At 32.6% G+C, this 21,977-nt stretch overlaps 1 protein-coding gene across 2 annotated transcripts in view; it reads left to right on the top strand.

The window, feature by feature from the left end:
- The window catches only part of BRINP3 (BMP/retinoic acid inducible neural specific 3), a 364,729-nt gene that overhangs the window by 152,119 nt on the left and 190,633 nt on the right, over window positions 1-21,977 (top strand). The window contains exon 2 of one of the 2 annotated variants that reach the window (XM_028104768.2): window positions 14,905-15,095. The exons of the other annotated variant lie outside the window; for it this stretch is intronic. Coding sequence (XP_027960569.1) covers window positions 14,905-15,095 — 191 coding nt within the window. The remainder of the gene's footprint in view (window positions 1-14,904; window positions 15,096-21,977) is intronic. 2 annotated transcript variants of the gene reach the window in all.

Here is a 21,977-nt window from a genome sequence, read left to right as displayed (position 1 = left end):
CACCCAGGTGCCCCCCTTTCAAGAAATTCTTACAAAAACCCTACTCTTAAATGAACATAGAATTCTCCCTCAGATTACTCTAATTATACTTTTACTAAGTTAAATTGTCTATGTAATTACAAAAGGATGGTTTCTCCACCTGACTTTATTTCCTCCCCAACCTCTCTTATAGTTTCCAAAAACTCTAAAAGATTTTTTAATATTGCATATACTTTTCTCTTTATTTTTTCTATATGTCTTCAGAAAGATGCATAAAAGTGGTAGAAAAGATTTTTAACCCAATGTTTTTCAATACCCTGTGTTAAGTTTAGTAACTCCTTTTTATAATTTAATAGGATTATTAGCCTCTTAACAGTGTTTTGTATTTCAAAATATAATTATATATTTACTATACATTATTAAATAAATGAAAGTAATTTTAAAATATTAGCATTGTTATATTAGCTTCTGCTTCCAGGAAAATAAATTAAATGTACTTTTCTTGATTTCTCTTACTAAGTACAACAAAAAACCCTGGATATTATGTATGAAACAAACCTAAGAAAACTTTGAAAGTTGTGGAGGAGAGGGTGGACAGGCTAGGTAAACCCAACCAGTGACAAAGAAGCAAAAGCAATACAATGGAGCAACGTTAATCTTTCCAACAAATGGGGCTGGAATAACTTGACATCTACATGCAAAAAAAGTGAATGCAGACAGGGACCTCACACCTTTATAAAAATTAGCTCAAAATGGATCACAGAGCTAATTGTAAAACACAAAATTATAAAACTTTTAGAGGACAACAAAGAGAAAATCTAGATGTTCTTGGGTGTGGTGATGACTTTTTAGATACAGCACCAAAGGCAAAATCAGTGAAAGCAATAATTTATAAGTTGGGCTTCATTTAATTTTAAAACTTCTCTGCAAGACAATGTCAGGAAAATGAAAACACAATAAAACAATAAAAAATCTTTGAGATCTGGGGTTAGACAAAAAGTTCTTAGATTTGACACCAAAAGTATGATCCATATAAGAAAAATTTGATAAACTGAACAACATCAATATTAAAAACGTTTACTGTTTGGCAGATCCTGTTAAGAGGGTGAAAATACAGGCTATATACATACAAATATTTGCAAGAACATATTTGCAACTCACATATTTAATAAAGGACTATTATCTATCTGTATCTATCTTCTATCTAATCTATTCCTATCAAAATTAATCATTAAAAAATCCAGATAGAATATTTGCAAACGATATGACCAGATATTTAGTGAAGAAGATTATACACATGGCAAATAAACCATGAAAACATGGTGAATATCATTAGCTATTAAAAAAGATGCAAATTAAAATCAACCAATCCCAATGAGCTATAACTACATACCTATCAAAATGGCTAAAATAGAAAGAAAATACAAAAAATGCTGGGGAGGACATGGAGAAACTGCTTCACTTAGACATTGGTCCCGATAATGTAAAATGCTATAGTCATCATAATACCCAACAATTGCACTTCTGGGCATTTATCCCAAAGAAATTAAGACTTGTGATCACACAAAAACCTGTACACAAATGTTTAAAAGAGTTTTATTTGTAGTAGCCAAAACCCAGAAACAATAGAAATAGCCTTCAACAGGTGAATGGTGAAACAAACTGATACAATTACCATGCAATACTACTCAGCAACAAAAATGAACAAATTTTGATACCTGCCACAATTTAAATGAATCTCCAAGGAATTACTCTGAGTGGAAAAAAGCCAATGCCACTAGGTTACACACTGTATGATTCCATTTATATAACATTGTTAAAATGAGAAAATTATTGAAGTAAAGATTAGTGGTTGTCAGGAATTTGGGGGTCAGAAGGAAAATATATACGTCTAAAAAAGGACAACATGAAGGATCTTTGCGGAGAAGGAAATGTTCTGTATCTTGACTGTGTTAATGCCAATATCCTAGTTGCGATGTTTTACAATAGTGTTGTAAGATGTAACCATTAGAAGAAACTTGAAAAAGAGTTTATGAATTTTGTTATTTTTTACAAGTGAATAGGAATCCTACCATTAACCCATAATAAAACATTTAATAAAAAATTGCTATATCAGTCAACTTAATCACATTAAGAATTGTACTCAAGGGGCACCTGGGTGACTCAGTGGGTTAAGAGTCAGACTCTTGACTTCGGCTCAGGTCTTGTTCTCAGCGTTGTGGGATCGAGCCCCACATCGGGCTCCCCACTCATCTGGGTTTCTGCTTCTCTCCCTCTCTTTCTGTCCCTCCCCCCACTCGCTCACTCTATCTCTCTCAAATGAATAAATCTTAAAAAACAAGAAGTGTGTTCAAATATTCATTCATTCATTCATTCATTCATTCAAGGAGTATTTATTGAATGCCTGTTTTATGCCAGCTGATTACAATTATTTTATGAAATTAAAGTACACAATTGAACCTTTTTTTCTTCCTTTGACCTTAGGTATACATATAACTCCCAGATCTCACAAGCACTATGCCAGTGTACTGATAAAATTCCTCAGCTTTCTCTAGCTAGGTTAGCTGTTCTGTCAGTAACAGTAACAAGTATATTCAATAGTGTCTGGCAACAGTTCTGGAATATGATAAATGCTCAATAAATATCTAATCAATGAATTAACTCATGCCAAGATGAAAAAGGCTCCAATTGTCTAGGTAGCAACTTTCCCACAGAGCCATTTAGCTAAAAGACAGGAGACAATCTTAGAGAATCGAGCTGTATCTATGGACTTACAGGAAAGAGCTCTGGGAAAGCTACAACTTTGGAACTGAAGCTGCTGCCTATTTTTAAACATCAGCCACTCAAAATGAGATTTAGCAACTGAATTTCTTCTGTAGGAGGTGGAGACCCTCTGTAACCAGGGATTAATTTGGTGATAAACAAATCAATTGCAAACTGGAGTCTTATATTCATTCTAGTGTATTTCCCTAAATCTTCCTTCCCCCAAATTTGCAAGTGTCAGTATAGCATTTGACTTTCTTATTTGACATTTATACTTATTTCCTAAGATTGTGTGTGAAAGTAATAGAGACAGAAAAACACATAACATTTATCACATAAAAATTGCTCAGTAAATATCAGCTATTTTTCATGTTACCTTTCATCATAGACATGACTATTGGACCTAAAGTGTCCATGAATATAAATTTAATGCTAACTATATATTGAAATATCTTTAATATCTTGCCTTTATTCATGGTGTTCATCAGTAATTTATTCTTTTCATATTTTCATTATACTTGTGATTCAGAATATTGACTATTTTTAAAGTCATCGATATCTTGAAATGATCTATATTTAAAAAGAAAACTCAGGAGCCTCTGGGTGGCTCAGTCGGTTGAGTGACTAACTTGATTTTGCCTCAGGTCATAATCTCAGGGTCCTGGGTTGGAGCTCTGTGTTGGGCTCCGTACTGAGTGTGGAGGTTGCTTGAGATTCTCTCTCTCCCTCTGCCCCTTTCTGCCCCTGCTCTCTCTCTTTCTCTAAAAAAACAAAACAAATGAAACAAACAAACAAACAAACAAAGCTCAAACTGATGGTGTTGACTGGGCAAAAAAATGGAAATTAGAAACTATCAGTTATATGTATTCATTTTCATTTGTTTTTATCAATCCTCTAATGTTGAAATGGAAATTAGAAAATACTTTGACTTCTCCTTTCAAGATAGTATAAATCTTCTTTTATTTTCCTTTTGTTTCCTCTGTTTTTTCCCCAGTGTCCTCAGGTTGACCCCATTTCCACTCTCCCCCCATCTCCTTTCATTCTTGTAAATTTTCCTTGGATACTTCTTTGATTATTATTTTGACCCTTTATTTTCCATTTTCCTTTGTCACATAGTGTGACTCTCTGTGGTACAGGTTCATCAGTATTTTAGTTTTATTGATCCACTTCCTTTTCAGTGTCAGCAATAAAGCAGTAAAAACCTCTAAAGATGTTTTTCATGATTCTTATATTTACCAATGTGCTGTCTTCCACTATCACCACAGATACATCCTTTATTATTCTCTTTCTTCTCTTTTAACCAAATATTACGTATGTTCAGTTTTAACTTTCTGTGGTTCTGGGAGGTTTCAGTCTTTTCTTTTTTAGAAGTCTGCCCCCCTGGATCCTATTCAATTGTTCTTCCTTTTCTAGGTATGTTAAAACTATTTCACTGAATATAGATTGTCTATTTATGTTGCATACTAATTAAGTGCCACATCTGATTGGTTCTTTTTGTTGTGATTAATCTTTCTTTCCAGATATTTCCATTATTTGGATAACTTTTTTCCAAATGTAAGTGTTCTGAACTACTAGCACTCTAGCAACCCGTTTTTTTAAAGCAAATTTTGAGAATTTTTAAAAGAATCGATAGATTATATTCATGAATTCTTTTACATGCCTATTTTTCATTAAAGGTAGTTACAGTAAAGCGATCAAACATAATATCCCTTTGTAGAAATCATGATTTTTTTCTTGTGGCGCACTGTTTTACGTTGAGTGATGTTAAACTTCTGTTGTGGAATTTAAGTTTCCCTGTGGATTTACAGGACTTTATGCATCTCTAGGACGCTTCTTATGCACTGGAGTCCTATCGGCAACCTTCAGTTTGGTGCTTGTTTGATGTAACAGATTTTCCCCCATCAGCTTCCCAATTTCATCCTTGAGTTCCCTCAACACTGCTGAATGATCCCATCTAGGAATGTATTTCTTCTCTTACCATCTGTGTTTCTCCCTCTGAGGCTTTTTATTCTTTGTACTTTTGAGTGGGGGGTTTGGACTATACTATGTCACGTGTAAAAGCAATTGATCACAGACCTCTTCGTGCGGTCCCTTCAATTCTACCATCCTCTTCTAAGAAATATGAATCACTCCCAAAATTTCTTTAGCTCCTTCTACACGCAGATATTTATGTTCTCTGTTTCTAGGATAACCATTAGTTGGGACAATACAGGATTAATCTGTAATTGGCATTTTGTTTCCATTATATTTATATTAATATAAATTAATATTATAATATTTCTCACATTATTCCCCATATGATTGCTAAACTCTTCCCAACTTTTTCCATACCCCCTCTCTCTCTGTTTCTATATTTTTATTTTACACACACACACACATCATACATTCCCATTAAAGTCCACTTTTCAATCCTGAGTTGCTCTTAATCTATAAAGAAGTTAAGGGCATTGGTTTTGGTGTCAAATCCCCTTGGGTTCAGCCTCTTTTTAGGTGTACATACTTGGAGGAATAATTGGCACCAAGGTCCTCTTACTCACTGAAAGCCGATAATAAGAACATGTACTTCACAGTGCACTTGTTTACACCTCATAGATTATTTGCTTTCAGAACAAGATTATCATTCCAAATGTTATATTGAGATAAAAGTTATTTGCCAATCAAATTTTTAAATTGTCATTAATATAAACATTTCGCTTTTTGCCTGCCAAACTTTAACTTTACATTTATTGTCCGTTAATGGGTAAAAAAAAATTAATGGGTAAAAAATTTATATTTTAATAGTGTTAATAGAAAGCTAGTCAACTTATATATTCTGTATTTATTTCTTCCCTGGCGAGATGGGAGTTGATTTTGTATTAATCAGTCTTCTTCCCTTCCCAGATGGGTGACACAGATGTGAAAGATTGAAGGTCCTCTTATAATGGAAATAGCAGGACTACTCTCCCCAAAGTGCATTAACTAACTGAGGCTATGAGCACCACCACTATATATTTCACTGCGCTCACAGACAATGGTTCCATTTTTCTCGATATCCATATATATTAGATTTAGCAGGAGTACATTGTTTCCTAGTCATTAATGATTTTCAATTTAGCCAACAGTTAACTCCTAACTTCCCTCAGTCTCTTGAACATTCCAAGAGCATGACTGAGAAATACATTCTTCCAGTAGGTTTGGTTTTCTATGAATTTTAGCCAGGGTGTATGCTCACAAGTCACAAACCCCATCCCTATCTTACTTATATAGTCATTTCATTTTAGCTCACAAGAGAACATTACTCATTTGTTGATTCAGTATGTATTTATTGATTACTACAAGTCATGCATCTGAGTCTGAAGAATACATGGCCATAAAAAGAAAGCATCTATGTTGAGCCTATTGCATAAAGGAGGAGGCAGGTATTAATCAAGTAACTACAAAAATATATTAATTACTAGGAATGAAAATACTCAGCTATGAGTATATATAACTATTGGTTGAGGACTGGGTTGGTGTGGGGTAAATATGACTGCAGTTTCCCTGTGTGATATTTGTGTCTTCAAAGTCTGTATATCGTGGGTGATAGTTAACAAATTTATTTTGTATAAATCTCAAGCATAGAAGACAGGAAGACTAAGTGCTGTTAGATAATAAATTTCAATTTGTCATCCATAAACTCTGAGGGTAATATCCAGAGAAACGTGACATTGACAGTTTATGTTTCAAAAGCTTTTTTTGTGTAAAATGTTATTTTGACAGCTCAAGTCTGATTCAGGCTGAAAGGTTATAATTTGGGGAATAATAATTTACACCTTGTAAATTTAAGAGTATACACTTTTTTTCCAAAAATTTGTTGTAAAAGACCATATCCAGCCTCTTTTCCATGTGTTGATGCAAAAGACATAAAATTAATGGCAAGTTTATTTCCCTTAACTATGTGGGAAAAATCGTAACCTTTTTTTTAAAAGATTTTTATTTTTTTAAAGATTTTATTTATTTATTTGAGAGAGAGAGAATGAGAGATAGAGAGCACAAGAGGGAAGAGGGTCAGAGGGAGAAGCAGACTCCCTGCTGATCAGGGAGCCCGATGTGGGACTCGATCCCGGGACTCCAGGATCATGACCTGAGCCGAAGGCAGTCGCTTAACCAACTGAGCCACCCAGGCGCCCAAAAAATCGTAACATTTTAAGAAGAGTTTTCTTTAAGCCATTTTAAAACCTATTTCAGGAAAAAATATATATTCTATTAAATTGTGTTACAATTTAAAATGAATTTTTATTATGGAAAAATTTCATTAAAAATATTAACAATTTATATTCATTGCCTCTAAAAATTGTCATTATTTTCAAAGAGAATGACCCTTGATCTTACATTTTTACCTTATATTACTTGAAATGAAGCAGCATATGAATTTGTAACTTATTGCAAGTTCAAATATTTAATTGGTTAGCTAGTTGTCATAATCCATGGCTTGTGAATGTTTGATCCAATATTTAAGGTAGAGACTGGACCACCATAAAGAAATCTTAATAAAGTTATTGCTTAAATGTTTAAAGACATTATCACAAAGCGGATTAATTTTTCATTAACAGGTAACTATTCTTTTGGCAATAACCTTCCTCATGAGCATTTAACTTATTAGTCTGTGCCTGGACAAAGAAGAGCAATTTATAGATTCCTTTACTTTATTTTTAATTTTATTTATTTATTTATTTGAGAGAGAGAAGAATATGTGAGCAGGGGGAGGGGCAAAGGGAGAAGGAGAGAGAGAGAATCTCAAGCATATTCTGTGCTGAGCACGAGCCTGATACTGGCACAGCTTGATCTCACCACCCTGAGATCAAGACCTGAGCCAAAATCAAGTCGGACACTTAACCAACTGAGCCACCAAGATGCCCTTGTAGGTTTTCTGAATATGGCTTTATTTATAAATTATTTTGTTAATTTTACTGAGTAATTCCACTAAGGCTTATGACCTTGATCAATGTTCATATATATTTAAACAGTTGACATCCTAGGACAACAAATTTGTGACTTCACAAGCATACACATACCAAAATTTGCTAAGAGGTAAACAATGTCCCCTGTACCATTTTAGTTAAGTGTTACACATTCTGCTTCTTTAAAAAGTCTATAGAGTTTGTACTATTAGATGTATGTGCCTAAGTGAAATGACTTTATCTCAGTGAAGTTAAGAATATGCCAGAATTCACAGGACTTTGAATTTTGTGAATTTAACTGGTGAGGGTGGGATTTGAAACTTCAGCTTACTCTTAAATCTATTCTCTTTTGAAAAGCTAACATTTCCTCCCTAAAATATTTAAATTAATGTGGAAATGCAAATATTTTCACTAATTAACCAAGATAAATATCCTTTAAATTATAAGTGTAAAAAAAAGGGACCTTCATATTTGTTTATTTCTTGTTTCAGAGGGAATTATTTTATTTTCGCTCAGTTGTATCTGTCTCTTGGTTTGTCTATGCTGATTAATAATTACCAAATCTCTATATTTATTAATGTGATTGATGGAGAATTGTGATAAATTGTAATAGATGTAAAACTATATTTCCAAAATTTAGAAAGAAAAGCTTTTGCTTGTTACTTAATTCCTTCTCTTCAACTTAGAAAGTCCTTCATTGACAGCATGTATGTATATTTTTTACATCAATACTTCTGCTAATATCTATTCAAAAGAGTAGTTTAATTTAGATGTAAATAATTAATTACTATATTATGTATATATCTGTGTGGGCACAGCATGTGGTACCTTTATGTTTCTATTAAATGAGTCATCTTTAGGAATAATGGCATTGACTATAGTAACTGAATTCTGTGGCATTTCCCTTAAAATTTGAATAAAACCTTATCTATTAAATTACAGAAAATAACTTAAAGCTATGTAAGATAAAATTAATTTTCAGTCATTTCATAGTCCTGAAATTTTAACATTATTAATAATTAGAAATATATAGTACTAGCCACAAACCATTCCTTAAAATATTCTCTATAATCTCACCTCCATTTTATTTAATTCAATGATATAGATAAGAAGCTACACCTACAATTAATTCTTGTTGCTTTATAAGGGTGGGGGCAATATATTGTTGCAATCCTGCCAATTTGTCTTCTCTAATCTAGTATGTGTTGGCAGCTCTTTCAAAATATTATAATCATTAATGGTGCTTCTCAAAAATCCTGCATGTACACATTTTACGTAAGTCATATTTTTCATTGGTCTTTTCTTCCAGTATTTTATTTGCATAGATTCATTGTGCTAAATTCCTAGCCTCATCCAAAAATACCTCTCAAGCTTTAAACTCGTTACTGTTAATTTTTTTTTAAAGTTGATTTGTCTCAAGGGGCAGGAGGGCAAAAGAAAGTGGACTCTCTACTCTGCCAACTGCTTAGCATTCAGCTGCTTTAAAAACACTAGCTTCAGAGCTACAGTCATCCAGGCCATTAGGAATATTTCCCTTTTACTGGCCAAATATAAAATAGCATCATCTGTGCAATGTGAAAGCTATAAGGAAAGAATGTTCAAAGAACCATTTTTATATGTAACAGTTACACATAATAGAATTATGGGAAGCTAGTATTGATTATTAGTGGCATTTTTAAAGATCAGTATGATTTTATAGATGCAATTAGAAGGATATTGCTACTCAAGATTGGCAGTCAATTTATGATTCTTATGCTGAATTTGTTCACCATACATTAGTGCTTGGGTAATATATTGTGTTTTAATATTCTGCTGTGTACACAAATTTAATTAATAGTGATAGAATTAAAATTAGAAGCCAACAAATGTAGTGCTATGAAAAATAATATAATAATAACCTCTTAAGACTTAGATAAGCAACTTTATTTAGTGTAAATTAGTAGTTAAGGGTAAATCTTTCAGCAACTGCATCATCTGATTTTGTCAATGTTTTTATTACTGCTTTTCCTTTGTTATTGAATTGAATATCAACAGAGGTGAATTCTATATTTTTCAGGAACTGGATATATATGTGTAAATTGAAAGAAACTGTGGTAGTTAACATATTTTAATACACTGAGTATATTTATGTATTCACATAGAATTTAAATACTAATAAGAAAGGTCAGTGGCAATATGGCAATGATGTAATCATTATTTAAACGGAATTTGTTGATGTCATTTTTGTTTTCCAACTTTTTACATGAGATGGGTACAGATAAAATTATAATAAATATTGTAGAAAAGTAAACATTACATAGACATACATAATACTAGATGCCTGAAAGTCAGAATTTTTAACAAGAAAACATATAACTTAATCAACTAATAGAGGCTTCTTAGAGCCAACAAAAACATTTTCAAAGCAATGTTCTGGCTGAACTGTTTATAGCCCATTTGTGTGTTCCACAAAATAGTGCTGCTTCTAAAGGGGCTGAGTTACATTAAACTCTAGTGATTGTGCCTATTTCATTTAAAGACCTCCAAAGGTTATGATGGGAAGATATTTATGTACTGTGAAGGCTTCAGGTAGAATGGAGCATTCAGTTAGATGCAACAATGTTCTTATTTAATATAAACATAATGAATCTGGACGGAATATTTAGATCCTTTAGGTAAAATATTCTCATGATAATCATACCCGACAGCATGTTTTCAATTCAGCATCCCATTGCTTTGTTTCTCCAAAATTTAATGAATGCATGGTCTAGTTGCAACTGGGGTGAATTTTATCTCCAGGAAAGAAAAAAAAACCTGCATCTATAAGTTTCCAATTTATATACAACCATTAGTTCCTTATTGCCTTCTCAAGTTACCCCAAAGTCAAAATATGTTGCTTATGATGTACTAGATTATATTACTAGAAAGCAAGCAAATAAACCAACTAATAAACCCATAATCTTGATAGCTTTGCATGACAAAATATCTTTTTAGTTCATGAGCTTGTTCATCCCAGTAAGCTGCAGGAGTGGGGATGGGGGAATGGGGATTTGAATCATCATTGTTTATTAGGATCCCAGGCTGATGAACCAGCATAACTATACATGTGCATACTTTATTAATCAAAGTAAACCACATGGCCACACTATTTTAAAAACACCAGTAACTGCAATCTCATCCTGTGCCAGGGTTGAAGAGACACTGAGTATTTGTATGCATACCTAATGTTCACTACTCACACGGTGGTACTTAACGGTCCAGAGATGACTTCTTTTACTTAAAGTGCTTCTTACTGTCACTTTTCAGGATTATTTCAGTGCTTTCTATCTGGGTTTTCACCAGAAATCTGTAGAGATTATAACAGTGATCATGTATCATTACAATACAAACCAATAATGTGGAGAGTGGAAATGAGAGATCTCAGATCAACATTTGTGTTTTTTACACACCCACACAAAATTACACTTTTTGGATGTACACAATGAAAGTATAAAAATTACTTTATTCTTCATGCAAAATGTAAAAGAAAAACTAGGAGAATAATTTTATTTATTTATTTATTTTTAAAAATTTTATTTATTTATTCAAGAGAGAGAGATAGCAAGAGAGCATGAGCAGGGGGTGGGGAGAAGGAGAAGCAGGGAGAGGGAGAAGCAGGCTCCCCCTGAGCAGGGAGCCTCATGTGGGCTGATCCCAGGACCCGGGGATCCAGACCATGACATGAGCCTAAGGCAACACTTAATTGACTGAGCCACCTAGGTGCCCCTAGGAGAAGAATTTTAGATAGAGCTTTCAAGATAAGAAAAGGATTTGCTATAATTACTAGCTATAATGTTTTTTTTTTAAATAATTAATTAATTAGATTGGTTAGTCATTTGGCTAATTTGTCTTAGTATAAGTCTTAGTTTAATGATATTCCCAAAGAGTTGTCCTTTACTTTTGGTTGTTATGTGACAGAGAGGCTAATCAGATGGGATGGCAAAGCGTTTTGTCCAACTGAAATGTTGGAAGGTAAACTGAGATTATAAACTTCATCAGGGTTTACAGACTGAGGTAATAAAAGGCACCTGAAAACTGAAGAAAGCTTCCTGGAGAGTTGTCCACAGTCTGAGGCTCTGCATAGCTTTCCAGGGTATGTGAATCTAGGGGAAGACAAAACACATTCAAATTAAGTTAGATTACTATACTTACATTAAAGGATAATGATAAATTGGGTAGAGGAATTATGCTAAATAAAGTACTGCACAGTTGTATTTTTGCACATAAAAATATTTTAAAGTCTGAATTGAAATTTATTCATTTATATTTTATCTTGCTAAATATAATCTTTGAGCTCTTGAGGTAAGGGCTTTTCTTACATTCATCTACAAGGCTAGAAGATTTCTGGTAATGGTAATAATAGTGAATAATTAATACATTTTCTTATAAATTAGTGTTAAAAACTGATTTCAGAAAATGACACAAGTTTGCTATAGCTCTTTCATATTATATCTATTTTTTTGTCAAATTTAAGAGGCACAAAGAAAGTACTAAGTCAGGTCAGAATAGATCATGGGTTTTTATTTGTATAGTGACTAATTGTTAAAAATAAGAAAGACTAGAATTGCACTAGAATTGTATTTACCCACAGTCATCTAGTATGAGATACCTAGTCATTTAAAAAGAGCTTATATGGTATGTACAATATCACAATTGAATCAATCTTCTTGGCTATTTAAAATCCAGTTAATTCACTTAGTAACCCACATGTTAGTCTATGGATACATGCATATGAGTTTATAAATTTAGCACTTTAAATCATTGAAAAAGATACACCACAATTTTAGGTTCAAGTTATGTCACTCCTTGACAAAATTATAAACTTTTTTCAGCGAATAAAAAAAGTACATATTTGAGGGTAAACCTTTAAAGTTTGGAATTGAGTAACTATTATTTAGATCATGGTTTAATAAATAACTTTTTGCAAGCATTATATGATTATATACCTTGAGATATATCACAAAATATTAAAACTTAAATGTTTTAATTAAACACTCTTCTTCATAAATTTGAATATATACTTACATGTATTATATATAAGTATATTATACTTACATTATATGTTATATATCATAATATTACACATAATGTAATATGTTATATGTATACATTATGTATGTAATTATATGTATATGTATATAAATATATATATAAATATATATATATGTATATAAATATATATTACATATAATGTATAATGAATTATAATAATTTACATATAATTATAATTTACATATAACTATATATGTAAATATGTTGTGTGTAATCTATTATATATATTATAATATATAATGTATAAAATAATGTGTTATATATTATACATATATAATGTTATATACTATACATATATATAATACATGTGCAATTAATTCAGGTAAATTTTTTATAAAAGGAAAAGACATAAAAATTGTTAATAACAACACAGGTTTTGAAAGATAAAAGACATCTGTACTCTCTTCTGAGGAAACATGAATTAATAAATCGAGCATAATATTTCTAAAAACCCTACATTTACTGAAAATAGAGCACTTTGTGAAAATTTTAAAGACAATATGTCAAATTACCTAATTAATAGCTTTTTTCTGAATAGCAGCATTAGCGTTGCTTGTTAAAAATGCAACCTCTGGATCCCACTTCAGACCTAATGAATCAGAAAACTCTGGGGTGGAGTTTCCAGGTGACTCTAGTAGGTGCTAAAGTTTGAGAACCATCAGTAGAACAAAACTGTTCAGATCAGCTGATTTATGGAGGAGACACTAAATTGACTTATTCTCAGGCTGAAGAATTCCCTAGATCCCTGAGTGAACCTTATCTTATAATTAATTTCCAAAAGACCAAGTGGATTTTTGGGCTGCCAAATGTTTGTCACATGAGCGAAATATTCCTAGTTAGAAGTTCTGTCAGGGATATACCTCTTTGTCCTGCAAGTGTTTACTGTTCTTCATTATTCTGTGTACATCTTTTCCCTGCTTGCCCTCCTTTAGCAACTTTTTTTTTCCCCCTTCAGAGACTGCCTAAATATTAAATATCACCTCTCCAGAGTTGCCTTCTCTGGTCACTGAAAGTAAAACAGGGCCCCACTACCCACAGCTCTATGGCTTATCACAGCAGGCTCTCTGTGGTAGCTCTCAGCACTTATAATACTCTGGCATTTGTTTAAAATTTAAGTTAATGTCCGTGTTTTATTTATTTTTAAAAACTTTCTCTAGAATGTGAACTGCATTTGGCCATGGACAGTATTGGTCTGGTTCACTGCTGTATCCTTTTATCATTCACTGTTCATTGGTGCACTGCAGGCATTTTTTGGAGGAAAAATATACATAAATATGGCACATATTTATACAATATTTATTCAATATTTTATTTGCTATATAGTAATTAAGTTAAATAAAACACCTGGGAGTATTAGGCCTGGCAGATGGAATTCTTCCTTCCTTGTGGAAGGTATTTGAGATTTTTATCAGACCACTCATCAGAAAAATCTGCACAGTTAATCAGAGAATCCAGTTCACCATAGTTCTTGGCTAAAGTATCTCATTAGGTGGATTTTAACTCAATATAAATGTATAAGTCTTTGTTCAAATGTATAAATCATTTACAACTATATCTTCCATTTCAGTTTGGCCAAATTCACCTGAAAAGTCATTTGCATCTTGAGAAATTATTAATGGAGTTGAATTTAGGTTTCAAAATATGTTGTAAACAATAATTACTGTAAAAAAAGTTTATCTTTTGATCATGTTTTTTTTTAATTCCCCTACAGCTCTGTAATAGTCTTCAAATTTTTTAAGGTCCCACTCTAAAATAAATAGAGAAAGGAATCCTTAGAATTATGAAAATAAATTCATTATCTTTTCTACAATTTTCCTTACAAAATAATAAAATATTACCTTAGTGATTTTTTAAATAGCTCTACATTCATGTTCTATGCATAACAAAATCATGTTTATGAGTGTATCTTTCCTTGGGAGAAAAAAAACAAAGACAGTGGAAGCTGTTTCTTTTAAGTGGCTTATTTTTTCTTGTATATGATTCAGTTTCAGAATATTCACTCCAGTTACATAAATTATAAATGTTGCTTCTCCTACTCATAGCACGTGACATATTATTACAGGACAGACTCTTTGTAATGGGGTGACCCCAGCGAAACTACCAAGTGAACTTTTCAAATGAAAACACTCAGATAGATTATGTATGTATGAATAAAAATAAATTTGCTTTTCAGGGAGTTTGGCCGCTGGAAAGTAAATAACCTTGCAGTTGAGAGAAGAAATTTCCTTGGCTCCCCATTGCCTCTTGCTCCTGAATTCTTCCGCAACATAAGACTTTTGGGACGTCGACCTACCCTTCAGCAAATCACAGAAAACCTTATCAAGAAATATGGGACCCATTTCTTGCTATCGGCTACTTTGGGAGGTACGACTCTTTGAAAATATTTGTGCCTATGTGTGCTTGTGCATAAAACTGTGAAAGTCAGGGGAAAATGTGTTGATTAATCCAGATAGCTTCAGTTTGAATAATTCTAGAATTCATTCATTTATTCAATGCATTCACTGAGTTATTACTAAATGCTTTCTATGGTATTCACAATGGGAAGGTAGCTGGTTATTACTTAGTTCCTGCCTGAAGGCGGTGTACAGTGTAACAGCATGCATTAAATACAGTCATGACTACTGCACACTCCAATGCAAGGTGATGTGCCAAATTCTGTTTACAGAATGAATAATTGTGCAGTCAAGCACAAGTGGAAGTCATCACTTCTGGTTACAGAGAACAGGAAAAGTTTCCTGAAGTAGATGTTGAAAATCTAAAATTACATTTGTTAGCACTATTTTAGTATTTCTCATTGTGGTTGATATATGATATAGAGACGATGATCAATAAATATCAATTATGATGTGTAATGTGAATGTAGAGATTAATAATGTCACTTCTTCAATTTATAAATTTGTAAAAAATAAGAAATCTGTGGTTTTATACCATTAAATATGTGTTTTATCATGGTGATATATAATTCAGCATTTTGAATACACTTAGATGATATTTGGGCAGGTAACATAATAGGGAATATAGGATTTTCCTAAAACTTAAAAATATCCCAGAATTCCATGTATTTAGTTTTGTGTAAGGCTTTAAATAATGTCCAACCATTTTATTTAGAAAAGGATGTTACTCTTTCCTATAATGAAGAACACTGAATATAATTGGATATGAAAACAGTGATTCTCTGCTTCCTTGTCTGTTCCTCAGTAAGTTTTCTGAATTTGGACAGACTGATTCACACCAATGGTGCAATGGTATGAAAGGCCACTGGTTCTTCATTTTTCCTACATTAGAAGATGAGTCTTTTCTTTCCTGTAGCTGCCAGTCCAGTCTGTCAGTAAGTCATGCCAGTCCCTTTTTTCCTCCCCAAATATACCCCATGTCAAGCCTTTCTGACTTCTACCCGGACATCCCTAGACCAAGTCACCATCGTGTTTCTCTCCAGAATATGCCTGAGGTCCATGTTCCTCACAGATGTTTTTAAAACTTGGATCAGGTCAAATCATTCCCTGTGTCAGTTAAAACCTGCAACTAGCCACTTAACATAAAATCCAAATGTCTTGCTACGGTTTATAATGCACTACATGAAGGGTCTGATACTGGCTTTCACCACAGACGTCAACTTTTCTCTCCTCTCATCATGCTCTATTTTTCAGCCACAGTGACCTTTGGGACAATTTTTCTGCTCAAATGTTCCTTTCCATAGAGGGCTTTCCTGTCCATGCTACCAGGAATAGTACCCAGTAGTCCACCAATAGTCTCTGCTATTCAATGATCTTCTTTGTATTCTTCATCGTATTTCTTTTTATGTGAAATATTTTATTTATTAGTTTCTTGGCTTATTATCTGTCATTTCTGCATATTTTTTTGAAAACAGGAAACTTGTCTTGTTTTTGCCACAGTTTACCCCCATAGTTATAAGTGCCTGGCACACAATAGGTTCTCATTAAATATTTGTTAAATGAATAAATGAGACTACAACTTCGTTTAGAGTCTGAGATGTTCAAGATCACTAAATAGATGCCAAAAGTATGATATACACAGAGGATAACTGAGCTCTAATTCAAGAAGACTGAATGAAAACTGAATCCAAAGAGCCAAAACAGTCAGTTAAACAAATAAAGATACAGAATTGGAGAGAAGGAGAATGCAAGCAAGAGCAGGTGAACAAGGCATGGAGAAGTTGGAAAAGGAGATTTCTGGATGCAATGAGGAAATATAAGTCGGCCAAATAACCTTAAGGAATTAAAGGTTTATTTTTTAATAAAGTCGGTGGATGATTTAGGCAGACAGAAAAGGTCAGCCAGGGAAACACATTATCTTTGTCTTCCATAAGTGAATAATACTAAAATAATAAGATAAAGGGATCAGCCTGGTATTGAAAATTGACTCTCCTCCTTTTTTTTAACCAATTGTGAATTTTTTTAATTTTATTTTATTCAATTGTGACATTTTTAAAATGTTAATTAACTTCTCTGTTAGTTTCCTTTAGGAGAAAGTCGGAGAGTAATATATGTGTGGTAGGGTCATGGGAAGATTAATGTACATGCAGGAAGAGAGTCTCGGCACAATGTGTGGCATAATTTAAACATTTAAAGAATTTATGTTATTGTTATTACAGTAGTGTGTATAGAAAAAAATTATAAAATATCCCAATAATTATAAAAACTGATTCTCTGAAAGCTGTGTCTCTATGGGTTAGTAAAGTCAATGATTATTAATGTAATCAAGTCTGAAGTAAAAGTGAAAGTTAAATTATTACTATAACTTCTTTTAAAAAGTGCAGTGGTCTTGTACTCCTATTAGGCTTCATCACATTTCTGTCAACAATGTATAATACCCAGAATTTCAGAACATAAAATACATTCTCCAAATAAGAAAGGAAGCAAGTGACAGAGGAAAGGCAGAAAAGATAAAAAGTACAGATGATTTTTATGGACATTTTTGTTCCTTATACTAAAATTGCGGTGACTTTTTGATTGGTTTTCATTGTTTTGGCATTGTAGCTGCTACATGTTGGCATTCAGATTAGTTTTTATTGTGTATGCTTTTTGTCTGTATAAATCTTTTGTGGGATTAAATCATTTCTTCAGGTTGATTATTCAATGATAGTAATATGTTCTCTCAAAATTCAATTATTTAAAAGTCTTGTTCAAGCATGTTTTTAAAGGCAAATCATGGAGTGGGGTGGGGGTGGGGGAGGGGAAGATATGGAATTTCCAGGCTCCCTAGCCTTCTACCCTCTGAATATTCCTTGGATTTAATATTCCTGGTATTTTCTATTAGAATTCTTTTCTCCCCCCCTCTAAATGTTACTTATAGTTTCTTTCGGGAATCTCTGCTGGGTGATGTTAATAAGTTAACTAAAATGCATGAAATTATTTAAGTAGCTTAAGGATATAAACTATTTGCAATTAAAATGTACACCAGATTGATTTCAGGCAATTTTAAAAATATTGCTGTTGTAATTACACTAAACTTTTTTTTGTTGTTGCTGTAAGTATATTTTAGCCTTATATGTTTTACCTGGTTGAACATGAAATTGTATCATTCCATTTTTTAAAAAAAATAAGATTTGTGGTATTTAACTGGAGCTAATTCTCTCTCTTGCTCTCTCCTTAACCAACTAAGTAACAACCCTAAAATAACACACTGAGGCTGTCATGTATATAAGCAAACATTTTAAACAAAAGGCCAGTTATTTCTTGCTTCTTAGGTAACCAGATCATCAACTAAATTTAAACATTTTAAAAATTGAGTTGTGTAAAATACTCTCAGTATTAAAGTGATGAAAAAGAAATAAATAAAAAATGTCTTTTTTCCCTGAGTTATTTAGTACATCATATTATTGACTTAGACAGAAAACTTTGGATAGCATACTTGAAACCTTTAATGGGATATTTTATGATAGATAAAGCCAGTGATTGAATTATCTCCCTATAGGGAAAAATAAATTGTAAAAAACCTTCTTCAATATATATCATTTTCCACACTTATTTCATCTTATAGCTTCCAGACTATTTATCAATATGGCAATTCAGCTTGCTTCTATTTGGATAATGATATCTAAACTCCATCACTGTTTAAATATCTAAAATAATCTACTCAATATGAGGAATCAATCTTGAAAAAGATTGCACTACTGGGATATATTGATTTCTAGCTATGGAATATATTTCATGACTATTTTTATAATATATTTCATTATAATACAATATATGACAAATACTGGAATAAAAGTGTCTCTGTGTACTGAATATAGAACAACAACAACAAAAAAAATATAAGTGAACGGGAAAAAAATAAAGAGAGCTTAAAACTGCTGAGTTGACTGGGGAGAGGGAGGGTGCCCACCATAAAACACCAAACCTAGGTTCTGGATCAATTGAAAAAGACAAAAAGACTAAGGAAGATGCAGCTCAAAAAATTCACTTAAAATTTTATAAAGTATTGTAACAAATTATTTATAATAATTTTAAATGATGCCTGACTCTCATCTCTAGTATTACACAGACTTGGCCAAGCAGTCATGATTGTAGCCCTGAGCCACCCATGGTCACACGAGCATATGTGTGGCTCCCACATCAACCTAGGCTCTCTACAGCCCAACACAGTGAAGAACAGACCGGAGCTTGTGCTCTCTCCTGACAGGCACATCTTGAAGAAGAAGAGGAAGCGGCGGGGTTACTCATGTCAGTCCCTTTCCTACACCAGCCTTTCTGTTAACTCACTGCACTTCTGTGGGCAGAGTCAAGAATACAGAGAAAAGGATTGTTTGGACAAAATACCTTCCCATGGAGAGGAGTGCAGGAAGAAGTACCCTTTTCTTGATAGAGATATTTTAATTTATTTATTATTATTTTTTAAGATTTTATTTTTTTCATTTGATGGAGTAAGAGAGAGCAAGCACAAGCAGGGAGAGCAGCACAAGGAGAGGGAGAAGCAGACTCCCTGCTGAGTAGGGAGCTGGATGCAGGGCTGGATCCCAGGACCCTGGGGTCATGACCTGAGCTGAAAGCAGATGCTTAACCAACTGAGCCACAAAGGCTCCCCAATAGAGATATTTTAAAAAATCAAACCAAAATTCATTCTAAGAACAGCTAGATAATATATTAAGATTTGTTCATTTGCAACTTTAGAAAATATTTTTCACTCTCAGCAGCATTAAAACAAGTCCTATTTGACCAGTGGTTTTGAATGCACAGTTTTAAAAGTCATAATTTAAATTTTAGTAGAAATAGTTCTTCTTTTTAATATGTGTGTTTTAATTTTTTTTTCCCTGAAAGTGCTTATGAGAATCTATCTTGTTACCACATTGTTCAACTTAGGCATTTCATCAGATACTTAATTTTGTTTATATAAAGAAAATATTTTCTTCATTATTAGAATGGAAAAATAGATGATTGATGTCCAGTAGCATTAAATTACTAGCATAGAAAATAATGAATACTACCTCAATAACCACTTAGTGTATAAGTCGCTATGGCTGCAAAGTAGTTTAATAGCTTGCAAGTTTTACCATATACTGTTTGCATGTGTATCTCTTTCAAGAACAAAGGTCAGAAGTCAGGCAATAAGATACACTATAGATAGAACAGCAATTCGATTTTTAAAAATTGTCTTACAACCCTATGAGTGTAAGATTCTAAATATCCTTATTTGATTTAAAAAATACTCAATTCTCACTTTTGTCTATGTAAATTACATTTTGTATTAAGTGTCCACAGATAGTTTTAATTCTATGTCATACACTACCTTCTTTCAAAATTGATTAGTACTTGTGCTTCTCATTTTCATTTGGTATCTTCGTAGGAAATACAAATTCCTTTTATTTTAGTATAACTGAACATAATTAAAGGAGCAAATCTGCTAAAAACATATGCAATTTGAAATACTCACTAAAAATGCATGGAACTCTTTCCTCTATTAGAATGCATATTCTGTTTTAAGAAAAAGAACTGAAAGCAAGAAAATGAAATCTTTTCTGAAGCTTCATCCCAGGGAGTCATTAAAATAATGGTATTGAAGAGGGAAAAAAATTGCCATATTGGTTTTTAAAACTAAAGATATACTACATAAGATTGGTTATATCCATTCCTCTCTGTCTTTGTCTCTTTTTATCTCTGTCTCAATCTGTCTCCCATCTCTCTTTTTCCCCTCTATCTTTATTTCTCATTTTTTTCTGGTAAAGAAAATTTTCAAAAAATGGAATTTAAAATAATATTGTTAATTAAATTTTAATGGTTTTTAAGGCAGTTATCTGCTCAAGTGATTTGAAACCATTTATGTAAATAGTCATAAATATAACACAAAAGAATTTGGGATTAAAATTGCTATGTTGATGGATCTTAATAATGACATTCTTGGCAACTAAATCAAAAAATAAATGTTAAGTTTTAGTATTTTATACATTTGGTTATATGTTTTTCTTCCTTATAGCACTTTGATAAGGTAGACAAATCATCTGTCCATTGTTTGACAAACATGTACTGAGTTACCTATAACAGTGCAAAGACCCAACACCTTCCTTAAGGGAACACACAGGTGACTGACAAATACATATATATAAATTGGTAATAAGTTTTACTGTGGTTTAGAGCCTCATTACTCGTGTGGTTCATGGTCTAGTAGCATCAGCATTACCTTGGAGCTTGTTAGAACTGCAGAATCTCAGATTCCATCTCAGATTAATGAATCAGAATCTACATGTTAACAAGATCTCTGGGTGATTTACATGCACATTAAGGCTGAACAGTTCCGTTTAGAGTATCTATATAAATTTAGAGTGTTCGTAACTGAGAAATCTCACTTCTGAAAATGAATCTTACCAAAATAATAGCAGAAGTCTGTAACATACATAACAAAAATGTTCATTATAACATTGTAAACAACTCCAAAAGAGAGGTAAGTAACTTAGTTGTGTTTCACTAGAGGTAGATTCAGTTTCATCTGACATGGGAACTATTTATTTTCAGTTCCTCTTTTTTCATGTCATTGCTCTATAGAGAACATTGTGGTAGCTGGGCAATTTTGTTTAAAAATTTTTCAGACTTTTTGGGCGGATAACTGTTAATAATCCAAAAGTCCGATGCTTTCATTTGGAGTGTTTTGCAAAACATATTACGTTTCTTTGTCGAAGCTCTCTAAGACTAGTTATTTCCTTCCCATAATATCTTGCAGATGCCAATTGGTGTTAAGCCAACATGCCTGTTTTTACTGCCTTTAGATATTTGGCTCTGCTTCTTGTCAGAAGCC

This window comes from Eumetopias jubatus, unplaced genomic scaffold (genome assembly GCF_037043125.1).
Source record: "Eumetopias jubatus isolate StellerSeaLion01/CBP00866 unplaced genomic scaffold, mEumJub1_p1.0 scaffold_12, whole genome shotgun sequence".
Lineage (NCBI taxonomy): Eukaryota > Metazoa > Chordata > Mammalia > Carnivora > Otariidae > Eumetopias > Eumetopias jubatus.
Note: the sequence above shows the minus strand (reverse complement) of the source record. Positions and strands in the feature narration are given on the sequence as shown.